Here is a 17335-nt window from a genome sequence, read left to right on the forward strand (position 1 = left end):
GTTATGTTTTTATCCATTTTATGTTTTTGCATTTAACTTTTTATTATGTTACACGCAGTTATTTGTAATGCATGTTTTATATCCTTATAGGATTTCATTTGCACGAAGACATTAAATATTCCGTTTTTGTGAGAGCATGGTATAGTGATGATACTTATGCGATATTTAAATCGGATGGAGTTGTCATAGTAACACAAAGACCATCGGTAACAAATATCCTCGGAAGCTCGGTAATAGTTTTTTGACATGTATTGATATTTTTTGTTAAGTCTTAAAATTCTTTCAAATAAATTTGTACTTTTATTAAAAAATAATTCAGTGTTCTTGAAAATTATTAAATATAGGTTACAGAAAGAATGATGAACAGTCCCCTTAAAGATCAAGACTTTATCATGGAGGATGTGTCATTTATGGTTGACTGGAAAAATAAGTTTATTGATGCAGATGAATGCATAAAGTCGTTTCACGTTTATATTAGCACATATCCAGGAGGTAACACATTCTTTAGATTAAGTTTGTTTATGAAGATGAAATATATCTCCACTTTGAATAATGAAAAACCAAATATTGTGATTTTTCTGTTATCATTAACTGTGAATACCGTGTTTCTTACTTGGCTTTCCTGCTAATAGCCTCGGATTATTTTTAGGTCTTTAAAATTTAACACAACTTTTCTTTGTCGTTAAAATAAATTTATGCATTTAACAATATATTTTGTAAAATTTAAAAGCGCGTTAAATCAGACATATATCCTCTGATACAAACAACCCCAAGATGTTATAATCTTCTTATCTACATTTTTATAAAGCACTACGCCTTGCTATATAAAAAATATTTAAATGCCTCATGCGTTTTCATATGATCAAAAATTGATTATCAACATAATCATGATATTAATAAAAAAAATTCCACACTTCAGAAAATACTTCATTTCATTATCGGAGAATAGAATTAAAAATATATTATACATAAAACAATTCATTGTATCAAGAGCATACAAAACTATCAATTAAATAAAGAAAACCACTACTTCGTTTGTCACAATATTTTTTCTCAAAAACGTTACCGAGGAAGTTTACGTTGATTTGAAAGAGTAACCTCTCCTTGAAAACCAGAAATACAAATAAAATAGGTAAATTTATATAATAAACTTGATTTTTTTAGTAATAAGACTATCAACACCATCTTGGCCATATATTATAAACTAAATGATGAAAAAGAGAGACCTGATAATAAAATTTTCTTTTTCTCTTTTTCGAAAATTACAATGAAACATAGGTGTTAATGTGTCAAAATTCGACTTTTTGTTAAATGTGTGTTTTAAAAATGAACCTGTATTACACAACTGTCAGTTCTGTGAGCCGATGCAACACTTGGCAGTCCTCAAATCATCATATGTAATGTGATGTTTAAAATGCTTTAAACCAAACTTCAAAAAGAAAACTTTTTACGTTTAGAAAATAATTCAATGAAGAAGTCCAACATGTCACAAAATCCACAAAAAATAAACATTCTAACTTATGGAATTTATATAATTGAACAACAAGAACAACAAACATACGTAAAAATCCAAATTCGATATATCATGTTCTTTTTACTCAAATATGACTGGATGGTTGTAACTAAACTTCAAATGACTCACTAGCATTCGGGTAATTCAGGTTATAAAATTGGGTAAATTACATGTATTCAATTTTGCAAATGCAGTTTAATGAACGCCATTTGTGTAATTCTCACATTTTTTTTGCATACTATCAAATTATTTAAATTAAAAAACATGTTAAATGACAATATTAAATTTAATAATGCTTGTAAAATAAATCAAATTATTAATTCTATTGTATATCGCTACATATTTCTTGAAATTAAAAAAAAATATGCTGTGTGGTTTTTAACGGTATAACATGCATCTACCGATTATGCTTCATTTTCTTTGATCACTAAATAGTAAATCTGAATAGGTGATATCAATAATTCAAATAAGTGATATCACCTGTTTAAATTGATTAGGTGATTTCACACACATGTATTTCATTTAAATTGGTGATATAACCTCTTCGAATAGGTGATATCATCTATTTGAATAGGTGACATCTTCTTTTCAAACTTAATATGTGATATCACTTATTCTAATTGGTGATATCCTTTCAAACTAAATCTGAAATAATAGCTGCTTCCCCTACAGATGAGTTGTTGTCGATTAATCTTAAACTTTATAACCTTGTCTTTCAATTAACATCGTCATTATCAAAGCGGCGAACAGTTCTTTGAATGTTGTTTGAATGTTGTTATAAACAGCATCCTTTGCCTCGGCGGCCGCCATATGTCTAAAAAATCATTCATTCTTTAACGAAGTAATAACAGCATTAATTCGAAAAGATGATATCAACAATTCAAATCACTTAGGTAAATTAAAGCAACTATTCGAATGTGATATCACTTACTTAAAATGAAAACTTTAAGATGATTTCACCTATATCGAATTGGTGATATCACCTTCTTAAATAGTTAAATCGCCTACTCGAATTGATGATATCGCTAAATGACAATTAATAGTAAAACGGTGCATCATATTTTCAGGGCATGATGTTTGGGACAATGAAAAGGATTTAGGCAATACGGAAATGTCGGTTAGGGTGAGGAGAATCTCCCTCGCTCCTGATGTGAAGTATTTTAGCAATGTTATTGCTTATGGTTTCTCTGGTATCCACCACACCGAGTTTTCTGACGGATTTAAGACGGACAACAGTAAACCGTCTGCAGGCGTCATTTATGATGGAATAGGTAGAAAGCAAATATTATGTGGGTCAAAGAATAAAAGAATTAGTTAACTAAATACTGAAAGTGCCAATATTTTTATATTTTGATTTTACGTAGGTTTGCATGATTTGGAATATCAAAATACATCCAAACGTGTGGCAGCAAAGTGGCATGGATTTACGGATACAGGCTCTGGGATTGTTAAGTACTATTGGTGTGTAGGAAAATCGCCAATAGTAAGCGAAGAATATTTAAATACTGAGTGTAGTATTCACGATTGGATAAATGTAGGAATGCACACAACGATATCACGAAAGACGTTTGCCAATATATCAATAGGTACGGATTTATATGTCTCTTTCTCTCTCACATACAGTCACTCACGAGTACACACATTTTGACTCACGAATGGTTTTATATTACAGGAGATGTTCTGTATAGCAAGGTATATGCCATAGACAACGTTAATCGTAAGTCGGACATCGTTGTCTCTAATGGAGTAGCAGTTGAAACCACGCCACCACAGCCTCAGTATCTCTTCCATGTGGATGAAAACCTTGCAGAAAACCCTTCATTTGAAGATTCCATTAAAACTCTATCGATGGACAATATCAACAAGACAAATATTTGTTCGCTAGTATCGGACTTTCATCCTGAAAAATGGAATCTAGCAACAGGTAGTTGTGCAGCAGTGGTTTCTTCTGCGAAGAACATGGCGAGAAATGGAGGATCGTTTTTGATCTTAAAAGGGAGTATTAAACAAATAATCAATAATTTAATTATTGGTGAACTTTATCGTGTAAATTTTTACACAAGCCACTTAATGATTTCTGCCTCTAGATTGTCAAATAAAGAAGGATTCATAAGTATAGGGAAAACAAAACATGTATTTTTGTTGTATACAAAGGCCTATCGTCATGATGAACATGGAAAATCAAAAACAAGAGAAATAGTGTCATGGCATAGACACACATTTTATTTCATAGCAAGAAATATTTCAGCAGAGTTGTCAGTGGGTAGCATTGATGATAAGACGGGTCTTTTTATTGATGATTTGTCACTGCAAATGGTAGAAAGAAATCAAGCTGATAAAACAGGTGGCCAGCATGTTAATGCCCATGTGGTATATCTTCACGAATGGGGATCCATCCACGGAGCTTGGAGTTTTGTTGAAGATGTAAGCGCCATCAAAGAGTATAAATGGGCAATAGGTAAGGTATCATTTTTGAAGTAATTTGAATGAAATAATAATTTAGTGGTATTTCAAAATTAAAGTAAAATACTAAACTGATTAAATTATCAATTTCGTATTTATTTAAGAACTTAATTGGCGCCAAATATTTATATTATTAGTACATATATTTCATTTTAATCAAAGTAGTCAGTGGATGTGAATTAAATGAATGTTCTTGGTAGGCTACACCAAAGGAGGTACACAAATTCAAGGCTTTCAAAGTGTTGGACTGAACAACTTTGCCTATAACGCCAATGTCACCCTAGTCCACAATACATTTGTTCACATCACCGCTATTGCTTCCAATGTGGTGGGTTTACAAGGAATTTCTTATTCTGAACCAGTGCTGGTTGACCTCACACCACCGGACATTGTTAACGTTTATGATGGTGATCTTTCAAGTAAGCTGTATTATCAATATATTGTATTTATTATTTATATGTTTGTGCAGTTGGATTAGATTCTGCAATTTTTCGATGTGGTTCCAAATATTTCGTTTTCAGATGAAGATCAGGAGGCCTGGACAGATAATGAAGTATCTGTCAATTTTGAAGCTGTTGATAACGAATCTGGCATTGATCACTGTGAATGGGCCATAGGTATGTTCTGTTTTCACAGCTCGCCAAAAAGTCATATTTGTCTGATCATTTCACAATTTAACATGTGTTTGCCTATTTACACTAAGGATACCAACCACAAGGAATAGAACTGCAGAGTTTCATTAGAATATCAGAAGGAAAAGGATACCAAGATTTTGACTATAGTCTTTTAGAGAACAAGACCATCTACTCGTCGATCCGCTGTCATAATAAGGCAGGACTAACGAGCACAAAGTCATCGAATGGAGTCAAAATCTCCAACCGTCCTCCCTCCGTCAGACATGCTACTGTAGAAGTTGTTCCTCTATCTGTAACCGAGTACGCTGGGAGGGATCATTACCAAAGCATGACCAGCAACCTCAGGATCCAGTGGAGCGGGTTCGAAGACTTCGTTGGCATTGAGCAATATAAGGTACGGTTAAACTATGAACGATCAAGAATGCAAACTGTAATACCAAAAGACAATTGAAAGTATTACCAATTTATTATGGTAAATTTCTTTAGTTCCACTTAAAATCCATATTTTTGTTGTCAGTATCAGCTATCAATAGATTTATTATCATCTTCATTTGCTGTGTATCTATAAGTTTACATTTGCTTGCAGATTCTATTCCATGGCAATAATAACAAGATGGAAGAAAAAATGTCTTTCCCAGTTGGCCAAGATATTTTAAGTGCAAGCTTCACTCATATGAAAATGAATGAAGGGCTGAAAAATATAACAGTTCAAGCCATAGGAAAGCTACTCATTGTCAGCGACACGGTTCCGTATAACATAACAATTTCCAAAACATTACCCAAGAAAGACCGTAAGAATTACTTTTTAGCTCACCTAAACTGAAGGTTTGAGTGAGCTTTTTTGATCACCTGTTGCCCGTCGTCCGTCCGTCCGTCTGTCTGCCTGTCCGTCTGTTTGTAAACGTTTCATATTTTTGATTTCTTCTCTATATAGCACAGGGCCAAAGAGAACTTGATACACAACATCCTTATGGGAAGTGGATTCTACACTGTAAATTGTTAGAATAAAGGGCAAAACCCTCTTTTAAAGGGAGATAATTACAAAACGGTGCAAATGGGGTGTGTTCTTAAAAAATCTTCTTCTCAAGAACTACTGCACAAGAAATACCAATATTTGTATCAAAGTTTGTATATATAGTAAAAATTCTAAATTGTTAAAATTGTAACCCCCCAGACTAGTACTGAGGCACCAAGAGGAGTTCGAAGAAATAGAAATTTATAGGAAAAATGTTTAAAAATCTTCTTCTCAAGAACTGCAATGCTACAATTTGTGAAATTACTATGCAGCATCCTCAGATAATGTAGATTCTAAATTGTGAAAATCATGACCCCTGAAGAAGAGGGATTCAAGGTTTTACATAGAAACATATAGAAAAATGTTTAAAAATTTTCTTCTTCTCCAGAACTGCAATGCTACAGTTTGTAAAATTACTATGCAAATATCTTCAAATAATGTAGATTCTAAATTGTAAATATCGTCTGACCCCCAGGACTAATAATGGTGCCCGGAAAAGGGGTTCAAAGTTTAACATAGAAATATGTAGAGAAAATGTTTTATAGTCTGTCCCAAGATATTTTTGCTGCACATTTGGACGATTTTTAATAAAAATACACATACCTGTGAAAGAAGTGCAGTCGAAATCGATAAAAGGGAAAACTTCCAAGATAACTTCATTCAAACATTATCATATTTTCCCTGTTTAAAATTCACGGAACAACTTCCTACGGAGATTCATAATGGGGAATGTTGACATCTTTTCTCCATTCGGAAGTCACTCAGAATACCTCGCACAAATTTTCAACGTTATCACCCGGGCTTAATTATGGCTGATGCAATGCAAAATCCCCGTAGACTTTCTATTTTTAGCCGTGTATTTTAACCTGACAAGCTAGAGGGGGCGTTTCAAAAGTTTTTTCATACTATTGAATGAACATCCTCTGAATTTAGAGGTATTTATAAATATCGAATAATATAAGAAAATATGCGGCAAAAATGTCTTGGGACAGACAGAAAATGAGATAGAATGATACAACGAACTGGGGTTTTTCAGGTGAGCGATGTGGCCCATGGATCACTTGTTTACTTTTACCTCTAATAATAAAGATTTTTAAAACATGCATGCAGATTTTCACAAATAAAGTTTACTATTACTTTTACTATTTCAGCCAATGTTAAATTATCAGTAGCCTGGAATTCTGGGAAGAAGGAGCTCACTGTTACCTGGGATAACATTTTCTCGTCTCCTCTGCCTTTGTACTATGAAGTCTCAGCAGGGACGGTGGAGGGAGGGGCTGACATCCTACAGTGGCAGGAGACCACATCCACACGGACAGTCTTTGTTCTTCCTCCCTCCGTCATAAACTGGTCCGGCCTCCATGTTCACGTATTTGTGAGAGCCATTACTGTAGGAGGAACCCATAGTGATATCAAAGGTTACATCCAGCTTCCGAAATGACAGAAGTTTACAACGTTTGAGATTTGTGGGTCTTCATGATAATATATGCTTTATTAGTGTATATAATCTTATTCTAATAGCTGTTTTCTAATTTTAGTGCAAATCCTATAATAGATAACAATGTACATTTAAGAATTGTTTCCTAAAATGTTTTTTGTAAAGTGTTATAAACTTCCGTCCAGATATCCGACCTCTAAATATGTAAATCCTGTTTGCAATAAAATATTACTTTCTGATTACTCAATTTTGCGTTACGTATTTTTTTCTGTAACGGGCGCATTTATTACATTATATATTACACCTTCCTTTAAATCTTTCTTAAATAATCATATTTACACCGATTAAAAAAACACTTTTAAAAAATTGTTAAAAGTACATGTATAAACAATAATAAAGTTATATCGATGGAAAAACCACTGCTTCATCAGATTTAAATTCTTAAGAAGAAGACATCGTTGAGATGGTGACCATCTCAAAGAGATCGGCTTTGTCAAAAGGACTTTGTGGTGTAAGATGTAAGAATTATTTTAAGGAGTAATGAATCATTCTTTGTGTATTATGAGCTGATAAAATTCGGTCGGGTGATAAAGTCCAATAAAGCCCGAAAGGCTTATGATAGATTTGATTACGCCCCGATCGTATTTGAACCTCATAATATTCGAAGAATGATTCCCTATTGCTTATATTTTATATAATTTTCAGCAGTTGTGCGATTGAATATTCAAATAGTCATCGATGAAATGTATTGGACTACACATTTCAAAAATGATTTATGGTGTTATCATAGACAAAGACTCTAGAAAAATGTTAATATACATGTATACAGATATGCCTTTTTTATTGTGTTCTTTGTGGTTAGAAGACTGCATTCTCTACCTGTGGGCACTTTATGGATGAAGTTTGAATCCAACTTTACAAAAGACAGAAAATATGCTCTGGCAAAGGAGAGTGGGCTAGGAAATGGAGACTTTAAGGTGTTTTCAGAGCAGTATGCATTACTGAGTGGTGGGGAAAATATGCATTTTTTACTCTTATTAATTCTGCCAACAGGAATAAAGAAGATGGGTGAATAAGGCGTGTAAAATGCCCATACATGGTCGGACAAGCTATTGAAAAATTAAAATATCAATAAATCTTATTTTTAAAAAAAAAATCATTTAAAACAATATATATTTAACATATCATTGATTTTAAACCTATAAATATGTTCAGTACTTGGAATATGTTGACTCAAACAGGCGTATACGTATCAAAACCTGCAAATAGTGTCATTTTTTATAACTTTAAGGCATTTTCTTTTATAGAGTGGGTCTGGGCTCCATATTTTTCTCATAGTATAATTAAGGTCTAATGGAAAACAAACCGATTTCAATCAACAAAACCGTGGAGAGATGACCCACTATACATTAAAAATAATATTTTGTATCCAAACAATTGAACGTTTTGAAAAAATAATGCAAGTCCGTAAATTCGTAGCCAAAGTGACACATAATATTTAAAGGGCCTTCTTTGTTGTGTCTGAAATGGCTCAGTGGTTAGAGTACCTGACATTAGCTAACCTTATAAATCTAGGGTTTTTATGGTATGGGTTCGATACTACCAAAATTTTAGGCAATATTTTTTTCTTATTTTTTGTTAAATATATTAAAAACTGAATATAGTTAGAAATTGTGCTTTGGCAAACTCGTATTGTAATATATTTGAATAGATTTAATTGGGAAAAAATAAATTCAAAATTGTATTTCACGACTAAACCGCAATGGGCATTTGCGCCATCTTATTCCCTCATCTTCTTTGTAAAAAATAACGAGTTTTTGCCCTAAACAAATAAGATGCAAGTTTGTTTTCATTTTTATTAACGACATAGAAGAAATGATTAAGAAATAACAGACGAGTGCTTGCAAAAAATTAGTTTGTTGAACAAATGTGTGGTACAAATAATGTACATAATTTGTAAAATTACTCTTTTATAACGGTAGACTAGTGTTAAACTGTTTTACAATTAAAATTTTGCAGACTTCGTGACTGATAATAATACAGTTATATGTAAATGCATAACAATAATATAACAAATAAGTACATTTTTTAAGAATAGATTGCAAGAAATCCAGCACAACCATATGTTATCACATGTAAGTTACTATTACAATAAATTCTTATATAAAATAGAGTTATTTTTAAGCCATTTCATGAAAGAAATGTTTTTCTTACAGATGAAAGTTGGAAGTAAGAATGAACATATATGAAATTTATACTTAAGTTTTCCTCTAAAAACATAAAGAAGAAATTTAAACAATTCAACTTTTAGACCAAAATTTGAGAGTAAAGAATGGACAGACTCAAAAAACATTTCAAATGTTGATATTTAACTTAGCTTACTAAAGATATGGCTTATACTTTTTATGTTTGAATTAATACATGTATCATCATATCTCAGGGGTTAGTGTACCTGGCTTGTGAACAGTAAATCCCATTCTCAAATCCACCTGAAGATTTTGTTCATATTTTCTAAAATAAATTTTGAAAATCATGTCTTTAATTTATAAATAAAAAAGCTTATTTTTGCCTATTTAATGTATATTCAAACATGTACTGTGTATGCCTATGCTCCATGGTATCGTTCATAATCAAGTCAATTTCTGCAGATTTGAGAAAGAAATTCAAGTGCTATCAAGCCACTTTACAACAAATTCAAAATCAAAACAGAAAACCCTTAAAATTCTGAAACAAATTAAAAGTAACTTATTTTAGTCATGGACAAATTAACATCAGAAAAAACATATTGTATGAAGAAAGGAATCAAGTGCATTCTCTGATTAACAGAGGAAAATGTATATTCCATTGTCACTACTATCACAGTCACCAATTGATTGAAAAGCTTGCATCCATTTCTCTATATTTTTAATTCATCGGTCTTCTTTAATTAAAAATATACTCAGTGATCATGCATTCTCAAGTCATGCATTGTACTGAACGATTCACACAATATGATTTTTTTTTCTTTCAAAAAACGTGCAATAACAACATACATGATAATAGAATTATAACCTTATAAAAAAAGAAAGAAAACATTGCATGTAACTTTACATGATGATCTTGAATGAAGAATAAAATACATTTATTCAAATACATGAGGATTTAATCAAATATACATGATATGGAAGGTCGATATCATTTTCAATTTTTCAATTCTGAAAAGATAATTAACCCAGATTTCATTTTTGTCAACATACAATATGTATATAATTTAAGGGGAAGCAAAAAAAATATTTCTTTTCAATATTTTGAAATTACCTAGCTACATATAATTCAATCAATGTATTGATTAACAGTTTTTTCAGATCTATAAGGGTAACATTACATGTATAGGTATTTTCATAAGTGAACAAAAACTAGCTGCAATACTTAACATGTAACATATATACAATCATGGTTACAACACAAAGATTGCAATAACCTGTCATGGGAAAGACTGAGACAGTTGATTGTTAAGTTAAATATCACATGATTCTGAATTGAATGTGTAAAAATAACTGCATAACCCTTTTAAAAGTATAATCACAGGCAAATTAGCAAATACAAGTGATTCAATCAAAAAATTTAAAGATTGCAAAAATTTCAACTCACGGCGAGTGAAACATGATTTAAGAGCTCACAGCAAACTGTGTGTGAGCACTCCCTTAGGCATGGACTTGCGAGATTTACTAGACTTGATTGAGCTTATGGACTTGCTACTCTTGCTACTGTCTGGCCGTTTCTTCCTTGGTGAAAACCATGGACTGTTCGTCCTTGTGGTCTTGTCCTTTTCTGACCGAAAAGTAGCATCACCAGGAGAATTATTGGACCTATCTTCTTCTTCATCTCGATAATTTGCAGAAGGTTTTGTTATACCCCGGGTTATAAAAAGACTTAGTATGCTATTGAAATGATCTGGTGCTTCCATCATTACCATATGACCGGTTTCCTCAACTATCTCCAGTTGGCAATTCACAATAATCTATCAAAATAAATCGACATTACATATTATTTATACAAAATAAAAAAAGGACCATTTACAAGACTTAATTACATAAGCTCATGAAAAACCAACATTTCTGGGTTGAGTTAAGACATATTTGTTCATATATTTAGTCTCATGAAATGTTCAGAAATGCAAAAATATCATGAAACCAATAAATTTTCAACCTAGCTTCTTATATTTCTCAGTATTCCTGACCAATATACTGAGTTAATTAAAACATAAAAAAAATTATGAAAAATTTGCATTTATAAATTGATTTCGATTGAGTCTTTAAGGTTTTGAGGCTTATTGCTGACCTTGTTCATAGCTTCCTCCTCTGCCAGAGAAACAAACTTATCATGCCTGCCCCAGATAAGTAAGGTGGGCATGCTTATACAACTGTGATACAAATCATCTCCATCTAGCCACCATTGTCCATTCATGATATAATCCAGCACATATGAGGGGATGTCAAAGGCTTTCTCTTTATCCACTGACAGTTTAGGGTTGTTGTAGAAAGCACCTCTAGAGAGACAAGGAGACATTAAAGCTATAACCTCTTTAAAGGATAATATGGTATATATTAAAATTGAATTTAATTGCAATTAGTCTTTAGGTATAAACATGTACAATAGTTCTCACCTTGTGAATAGACAAGTAATGCATGGCTTCATACATGCTAACATGCACAGGGGCAAGGAGAAAACGCCAGGCTGTGGGGCCAGAGGAACAGGCCCTCCACCACTGACCAAAATCAGTTTGGTCACACGTTTTGCTCTCTGTCTGGCTAATACTGTGGCAAAAGCACATCTAAACAAAAATATATGTATTTTTAAGTCTTAAAAAGAAATAAGCTTTATCCTTAAAGCAGAAATATTATCTTTGATACAGGACTAGATTTATTTGTTATAATATATATATAGCCATGTAAAACTCTACATATTAATAAATGTACAATGAATTTCCTTATAAGTCTTGAATCAACCATAAAAAAAACATAGCTTAATTAAAATAATTAATATATGTTACGTGCATCTAAAAAAGACAAGGATCACATTATATTATGCAGTCTTTACATTAATTTAATCATGCATGGTTGAATAGCAAGTAAATTCATGGTTCACAGGTTTATATACATGATAACACAAATATCATTACATATGCTTACCCATATGAATGGCCTATGATAATATTGCTTCTTTTACAATACATATCAAACATCGCCTCCATGTCACGTAAAATCTCCTTAAAGTGGTAACTCTTTTTATCATCAGGTGCGTAACTTAAACCATGCCCGATCATATCAGGACAAACTATTTCATATCCTAACCCGGCAAAGTAGTCCATCTGTGGCTTCCATATGTCAGAAGAACCTCCTACTCCATGGATAAAAAATAACACAACTCCAGGGTCCGGCTTGGCAGGATTATTTTTAATTGTTCCTGTTTCAACATTTTTAACAGATTCAGAAATGGCACTTTTTAAAGATCGAGAAGTGGCAAGAGATAATTCGTCTTTTTCTTCGATTTCCGACATAAAACCATCTTCATTGCCCCTTGGATTCATGGAAACCTCTACATTTGAGGATGATGTAATAGTCTCCCCTCCAACAGAACTTCTTGAGTGTGAAGGTCTAGAAGGATCTGTGTCATAGGTTAAATTTGCAGTGAAAGATGATGGACGACTTGAAATGTTTTTTTCTTCCGGACTCTTTGCCATATGAGGGTGGTTTGTTTCAATGTGATCATTTGTGGGGCCAGCTTTATCAGATTTCCTTGGAATCTTCTTATTAACATCAGATCTGAGTCTTCCATTATGTGAAATATTATGATTTCTTAGAAACAACTGAAAAAAAAATAAAAGACATTTAGTACATACTGATACATGTATATTTGTAAATAGTACAGCTAATGTTTTATTTTTTTTTTATATTAATATTGCATTTTAATGTATGAATCTGTTCTATTATCATATTAGCATTTATGCTATGTATATATATCTCTAGCATACATGAAGTTCCTCCTCTAGAGCACTGTCCCTTGGTCTAGCATTTAAATGTTGAATTCTTAAATGTCTTTTAGGTCTGATTTCAATGATGCCATTATTGCTATCACTTCCTGGGCCTATTTTCCTTGATCTTCCATTTCGACAGCAACTGCTCATTGCTATGCATTCTGCTTTTCTCCAACTGTAAAAAGATTGACATTTACTGCTTAAAAATTGTGTGACATGTGGTGAACTTTTATGTGGTCATGTTATCATTCTGCTTTCATTGCTAAACATTTTACTGTGATTTTATTAAAAAAGTCAATTTTGGCATATTATATTTACAATGAATTAAATCATTGAAAACAGAGTTATTCCATACAACAAAATTCATTTGAAAAATATATATAAAGTATGTGAAGGAAATTTTCCGGATAACAATTTAGCACCTTTACCAAAAATCCCAAAGATATTGCGATTTTTTCGGTCACGGGGGGGGGGGGGGGGGGGGGGGGGGGGGGCAGAAACACTCTGAACTGTTTATATTTATGATGAACAAAGATATTGCAAATTTTATACAGATATATATGGAATAAATTTTGTGTGTAAGTCAGACCAGCTCATCCCTAGCACCAGATATCTTAATTGGAAGAGTACCTGACTAGAGATAGATAAAGGGGGTATAGGTTTACAACCCTGACTGGTCTGTCATTATTTCTCCTATCCCTTTGTATTCTGAGCCATGACCAATCCCTAGAACTGACTCCCATTCCGTCACATGTGTATTTTGTCTGGACGCTGAGCATAAGAACTATTAACATGTTCCAAGGATAAAAAAAATTTCATCATGATTTGTAGTCTAAAATTTAGGATATTAAATTCAACCCCACTTCTTCAAATATGAGACTAGTTGGAACTGACAGTCAGCTGTTACCACAAGAAAAATCATTTTTTTTTTAACAAAATGACACAATTACCTCGATTTAAGGAAGAGATGGATGAAAAGTGCCTGCAACCAAGGAAAACAAAAAAACCGGAACTTGCTTTCCTTTAAAACACAAAGCTGTACTCGGGATACTCGTAATTATATCATCATCAGTTAGGATGAATATTTTCATTCCTTTGGGATTTCAAACAATTTCTCATTGTTGGTTAGGTGTATGGTTTTTTCAGAAAAATCCATCAATTCTATAAAAATTATATAATGAAAGTCATGTCGAATAATTTAAAGTACGATTCAAAACTGACCGGACATCTTCAGAGAAAATGCTGGCGATACCCCTTTTTCAAAGTGCAAGGTAAATATTCTCATTGATTTATGAAAAATTTTACTCATAACTTATTTTCATTGATGAATTAGTATGACTGATAACTGTGGTATGCCAGCAATAAGCATTTACCTGCAACTTGGCTGTTAGGCTAGTTATTGCATGCCTTACTGTAGTTTGAATTTCCTCTTCAGTTGCGCTCAAGATTGCAGGTGTCACTACAGTATTAAATTTTACTCTTATATTCTTACCAAAATTGCACAACTTTACATACAGATTAAAAATTCAAAACGAACTTCTGGAAAAAATCCTCTTGACATCTTTTTAAACAACGCTTCATTTACAATTTTCTAGCAAAATACACACGTGCATCCAGCAAGGCGTGAGACTTTGTTTACCTCGAATTTACACATGTGCTTGAAAATCAAGCCCGGGCCTTTTCACCCCTCTCCGGAAACACGCATCAAAAATTCAAATGACCTCGCATTATTACAAAAATGGGATTGTTAGACCTCTTACACATTGTTTTTCAACTCATAAAAAAAATCAGCTCCTGTCGCGTGCGGAAACGCCCCGAATTCAAAGGAAAATTTGGGAATTATTTTGGCTCAGCCATGTTTTGACGTGAACCTTCAGTGAAATACTGTTATGACACCTAGTAGCAGTTACCTGACAGCTAGGTGTTTTATATATATATATATATATATATATATATATATATATATATATATATATATATATATATATATATATATATATATATATATATATATATATATATATATATATATATATATATGTGTGTGTGTGTGTGTGTGTCATATTGAACAAAGTGTTGACTAATGAGATTTTGGCTTTCGTAGCGGTTTTTTTTTTCTTCTTCTGTTTAGGACATTGGCATCTAGTTAGTAGGTAAAGAAAGGAATGATGTGTTTGAATTTCATAGCGAGAAAATGTACATACCAGGGTATGTGTATTTCTTAATTTATTGAATCCTTTGGGATGCACATACACTAGGTAACTCGAACTTTGATCACTTGAAATTCTTGATAGCTGGAAGTGAGTCTCCTGTCCCAATTTCTTTCCCTACATAACTAAGCAAATTTACTCTTGATTTCTTGAACTCTGGATCTCTTGAAACCCTTGATCCCTCGAAGTCAAATTGCAGTCTCATTACTCTCACTACCGGTACATCAAAGTAGTTGTATATATGCAAGCATTACCTTATTAATACCTATACTTGGTCATTTTTATGGCTCCGGCGTTAGTCGCTTGACCAGTGTAAGGGGATGTTTATTTAGGCGACACTTGTCCTGCAAGGTGATAATTGATTGCTTAATTTACTGACCATACTGTTGCCTAATCTATAATCAACATCAACCGTCTTATGATAATTGGGAGACGTAGTGAAAAAAAAAGATACTTTTGAGGGAAAGTCAAAGTTTAATGAATTTTTATCCTCAGAAATTATGCATACATGTATCGGCATCATTGTCATTATAACGATTATTGCTTAAAATCACCAGTTCTTACAGCTTGTGGTGAACCCATACAGTTATCAAGTTTATGACAAGACGTCTTGCAGTCCAATATTTAGTACTCATGGCACTTAAGAATTAGATCATAATAAGATGAATAAAATAAAAAAAAACTATCATGACTTAAAAATTATCCAACATTTGTTTCTATTTAGTTCTTAAAACATCATCTGTATGTTCAACATGGGGGGGGGGGGGGACCTTGTTAAAGCACATGCGTAAGGTTAACACTAAAGTAGATGGCTGAATATCAACACCCAGTAAGACTAAATTTAAAACCCATTGGTCAACTCAGAAAATTTCGAACTCTTAAAAACTCAAACTCTTGATCCCTCAGAGTTTTTCCTGGGTCCCTTGGACTTCGAGCCATCGAGAGTCACCTGTATAATGAAACCATGCATCCTGAGCAAAATTAGTGCATATTTTACTCAGGACGCACGTCAAATGAATAACTGTTAGTCACATCAAAAGAGCCCATCTTTCTGTACTTCAGTACTTTGATTGTTATTGACTTAATAAAGCTGCTAAAGTAATGGACATTGTTGCTCAGGTAAGCAATGTGGCCCCTAGGCCTTTTAATAATGGGAAGAGATTTAGCCAAACTGTTATTTTCATTAAATAATCAGCACATTATGTCAAATAAAATGAGATTTGACCATTTTTTTAACATTATAATTTTCCTAGGATATATATTCTTGTTCTCAAATTTTTGGGGGCATGGGCTGGGATGTATGAGTAATGGTTTACTTTTCATTTGCAAATGCAAAAATTTGTTTTTCAATAATACTTATAATTTTTTATAAAAATGTATTTTTTAATTGCAGAACTGTTCTTTCAACATGCAGAAAAGCTGTGCTTGGCATCCAGAATCGAACTATAATGAAACAGGGAACTATCAATACAACCCATTGTCGAAACTTACAGTCATTATCCACATCCAGCATGTTTGGAAACCTTCTGGGTGAAGCCAACTCGTGTTCGAGGCACAACAGTCTACTGAGTGTACCACCCAGTGCTAACCTACAGCAGGTGCGATACCTCAAACAACCTGTGAATCCTAACAAGAAAATCAGATACCAGTACTACAGGTACAGATTCAGTGCCTGGAAGAGAATTCACAAGTTTGGATTAGAAGCCAGATTGTCCAGCGTGTCTCAGAAAAAAATCTTGTGGAGAAGGTTAATCAAAGGCAGGCCATATTTAACTGTGTGCGATAGAATTTTGGATCATAGTAATCGAACTGTACCTAACAGAGAGAAGCCCCAATTACGGAAACTGGGCAAGAAAACTAACTTTCCTATCTATTCTTACAAACCGCCTTTGTTTAAATTTAGAGGTGACTGAATAAAAATTATCAATCTTACCGCTCCGCCGTTTCTTTTTACCTTATACTAAAACATGCCATAAAATCAGAACTGGGATGGTTATGATATAAACATATACTTCTCAAGAACCACTGCTTCATAAATGCCAATT

At 32.9% G+C, this 17335-nt stretch overlaps 3 protein-coding genes and 1 long non-coding RNA gene across 4 annotated transcripts in view; 2 read left to right on the forward strand and 2 right to left on the reverse strand.

Annotated features, from left to right (window-relative positions):
- The window catches only part of LOC105325327 (dual oxidase 2), a 117014-nt gene that overhangs the window by 55858 nt on the left and 43821 nt on the right, over window positions 1–17335 (reverse strand). The gene's annotated exons all lie outside the window — the stretch shown is intronic.
- LOC117686580 (uncharacterized) lies at window positions 95–7304 on the forward strand. Its single transcript, XM_066087701.1, has 10 exons — window positions 95–230; window positions 345–492; window positions 2581–2784; window positions 2878–3099; window positions 3186–3971; window positions 4177–4395; window positions 4498–4593; window positions 4680–5005; window positions 5198–5402; window positions 6778–7304. The coding sequence occupies exons 2-10, from the start codon at window positions 357–359 to the stop codon at window positions 7065–7067; spliced, it is 2484 nt and encodes an 827-aa protein (XP_065943773.1). The 5' UTR covers window positions 95–230; window positions 345–356; the 3' UTR covers window positions 7068–7304.
- Window positions 8939–14129, reverse strand: LOC105325295 (2-hydroxy-6-oxononadienedioate/2-hydroxy-6-oxononatrienedioate hydrolase 1). Its single transcript, XM_034461779.2, has 6 exons — window positions 14031–14129; window positions 13078–13255; window positions 12236–12912; window positions 11710–11877; window positions 11385–11592; window positions 8939–11064 (listed from the first exon to the last, which is right to left on the reverse strand). Exons 2-6 carry the CDS (start codon window positions 13228–13230, stop codon window positions 10720–10722), a joined length of 1551 nt encoding a protein of 516 aa, XP_034317670.2. The 5' UTR covers window positions 13231–13255; window positions 14031–14129; the 3' UTR covers window positions 8939–10719.
- LOC105325296 (uncharacterized) lies at window positions 14171–17222 on the forward strand. The gene is made up of 2 exons (XR_010714692.1): window positions 14171–14351; window positions 16684–17222. It is a non-coding gene; the product is annotated as an uncharacterized lncRNA (long non-coding RNA).

The sequence above is a fragment of the Magallana gigas genome, chromosome 6 (assembly GCF_963853765.1).
Source record: "Magallana gigas chromosome 6, xbMagGiga1.1, whole genome shotgun sequence".
NCBI lineage: Eukaryota > Metazoa > Mollusca > Bivalvia > Ostreida > Ostreidae > Magallana > Magallana gigas.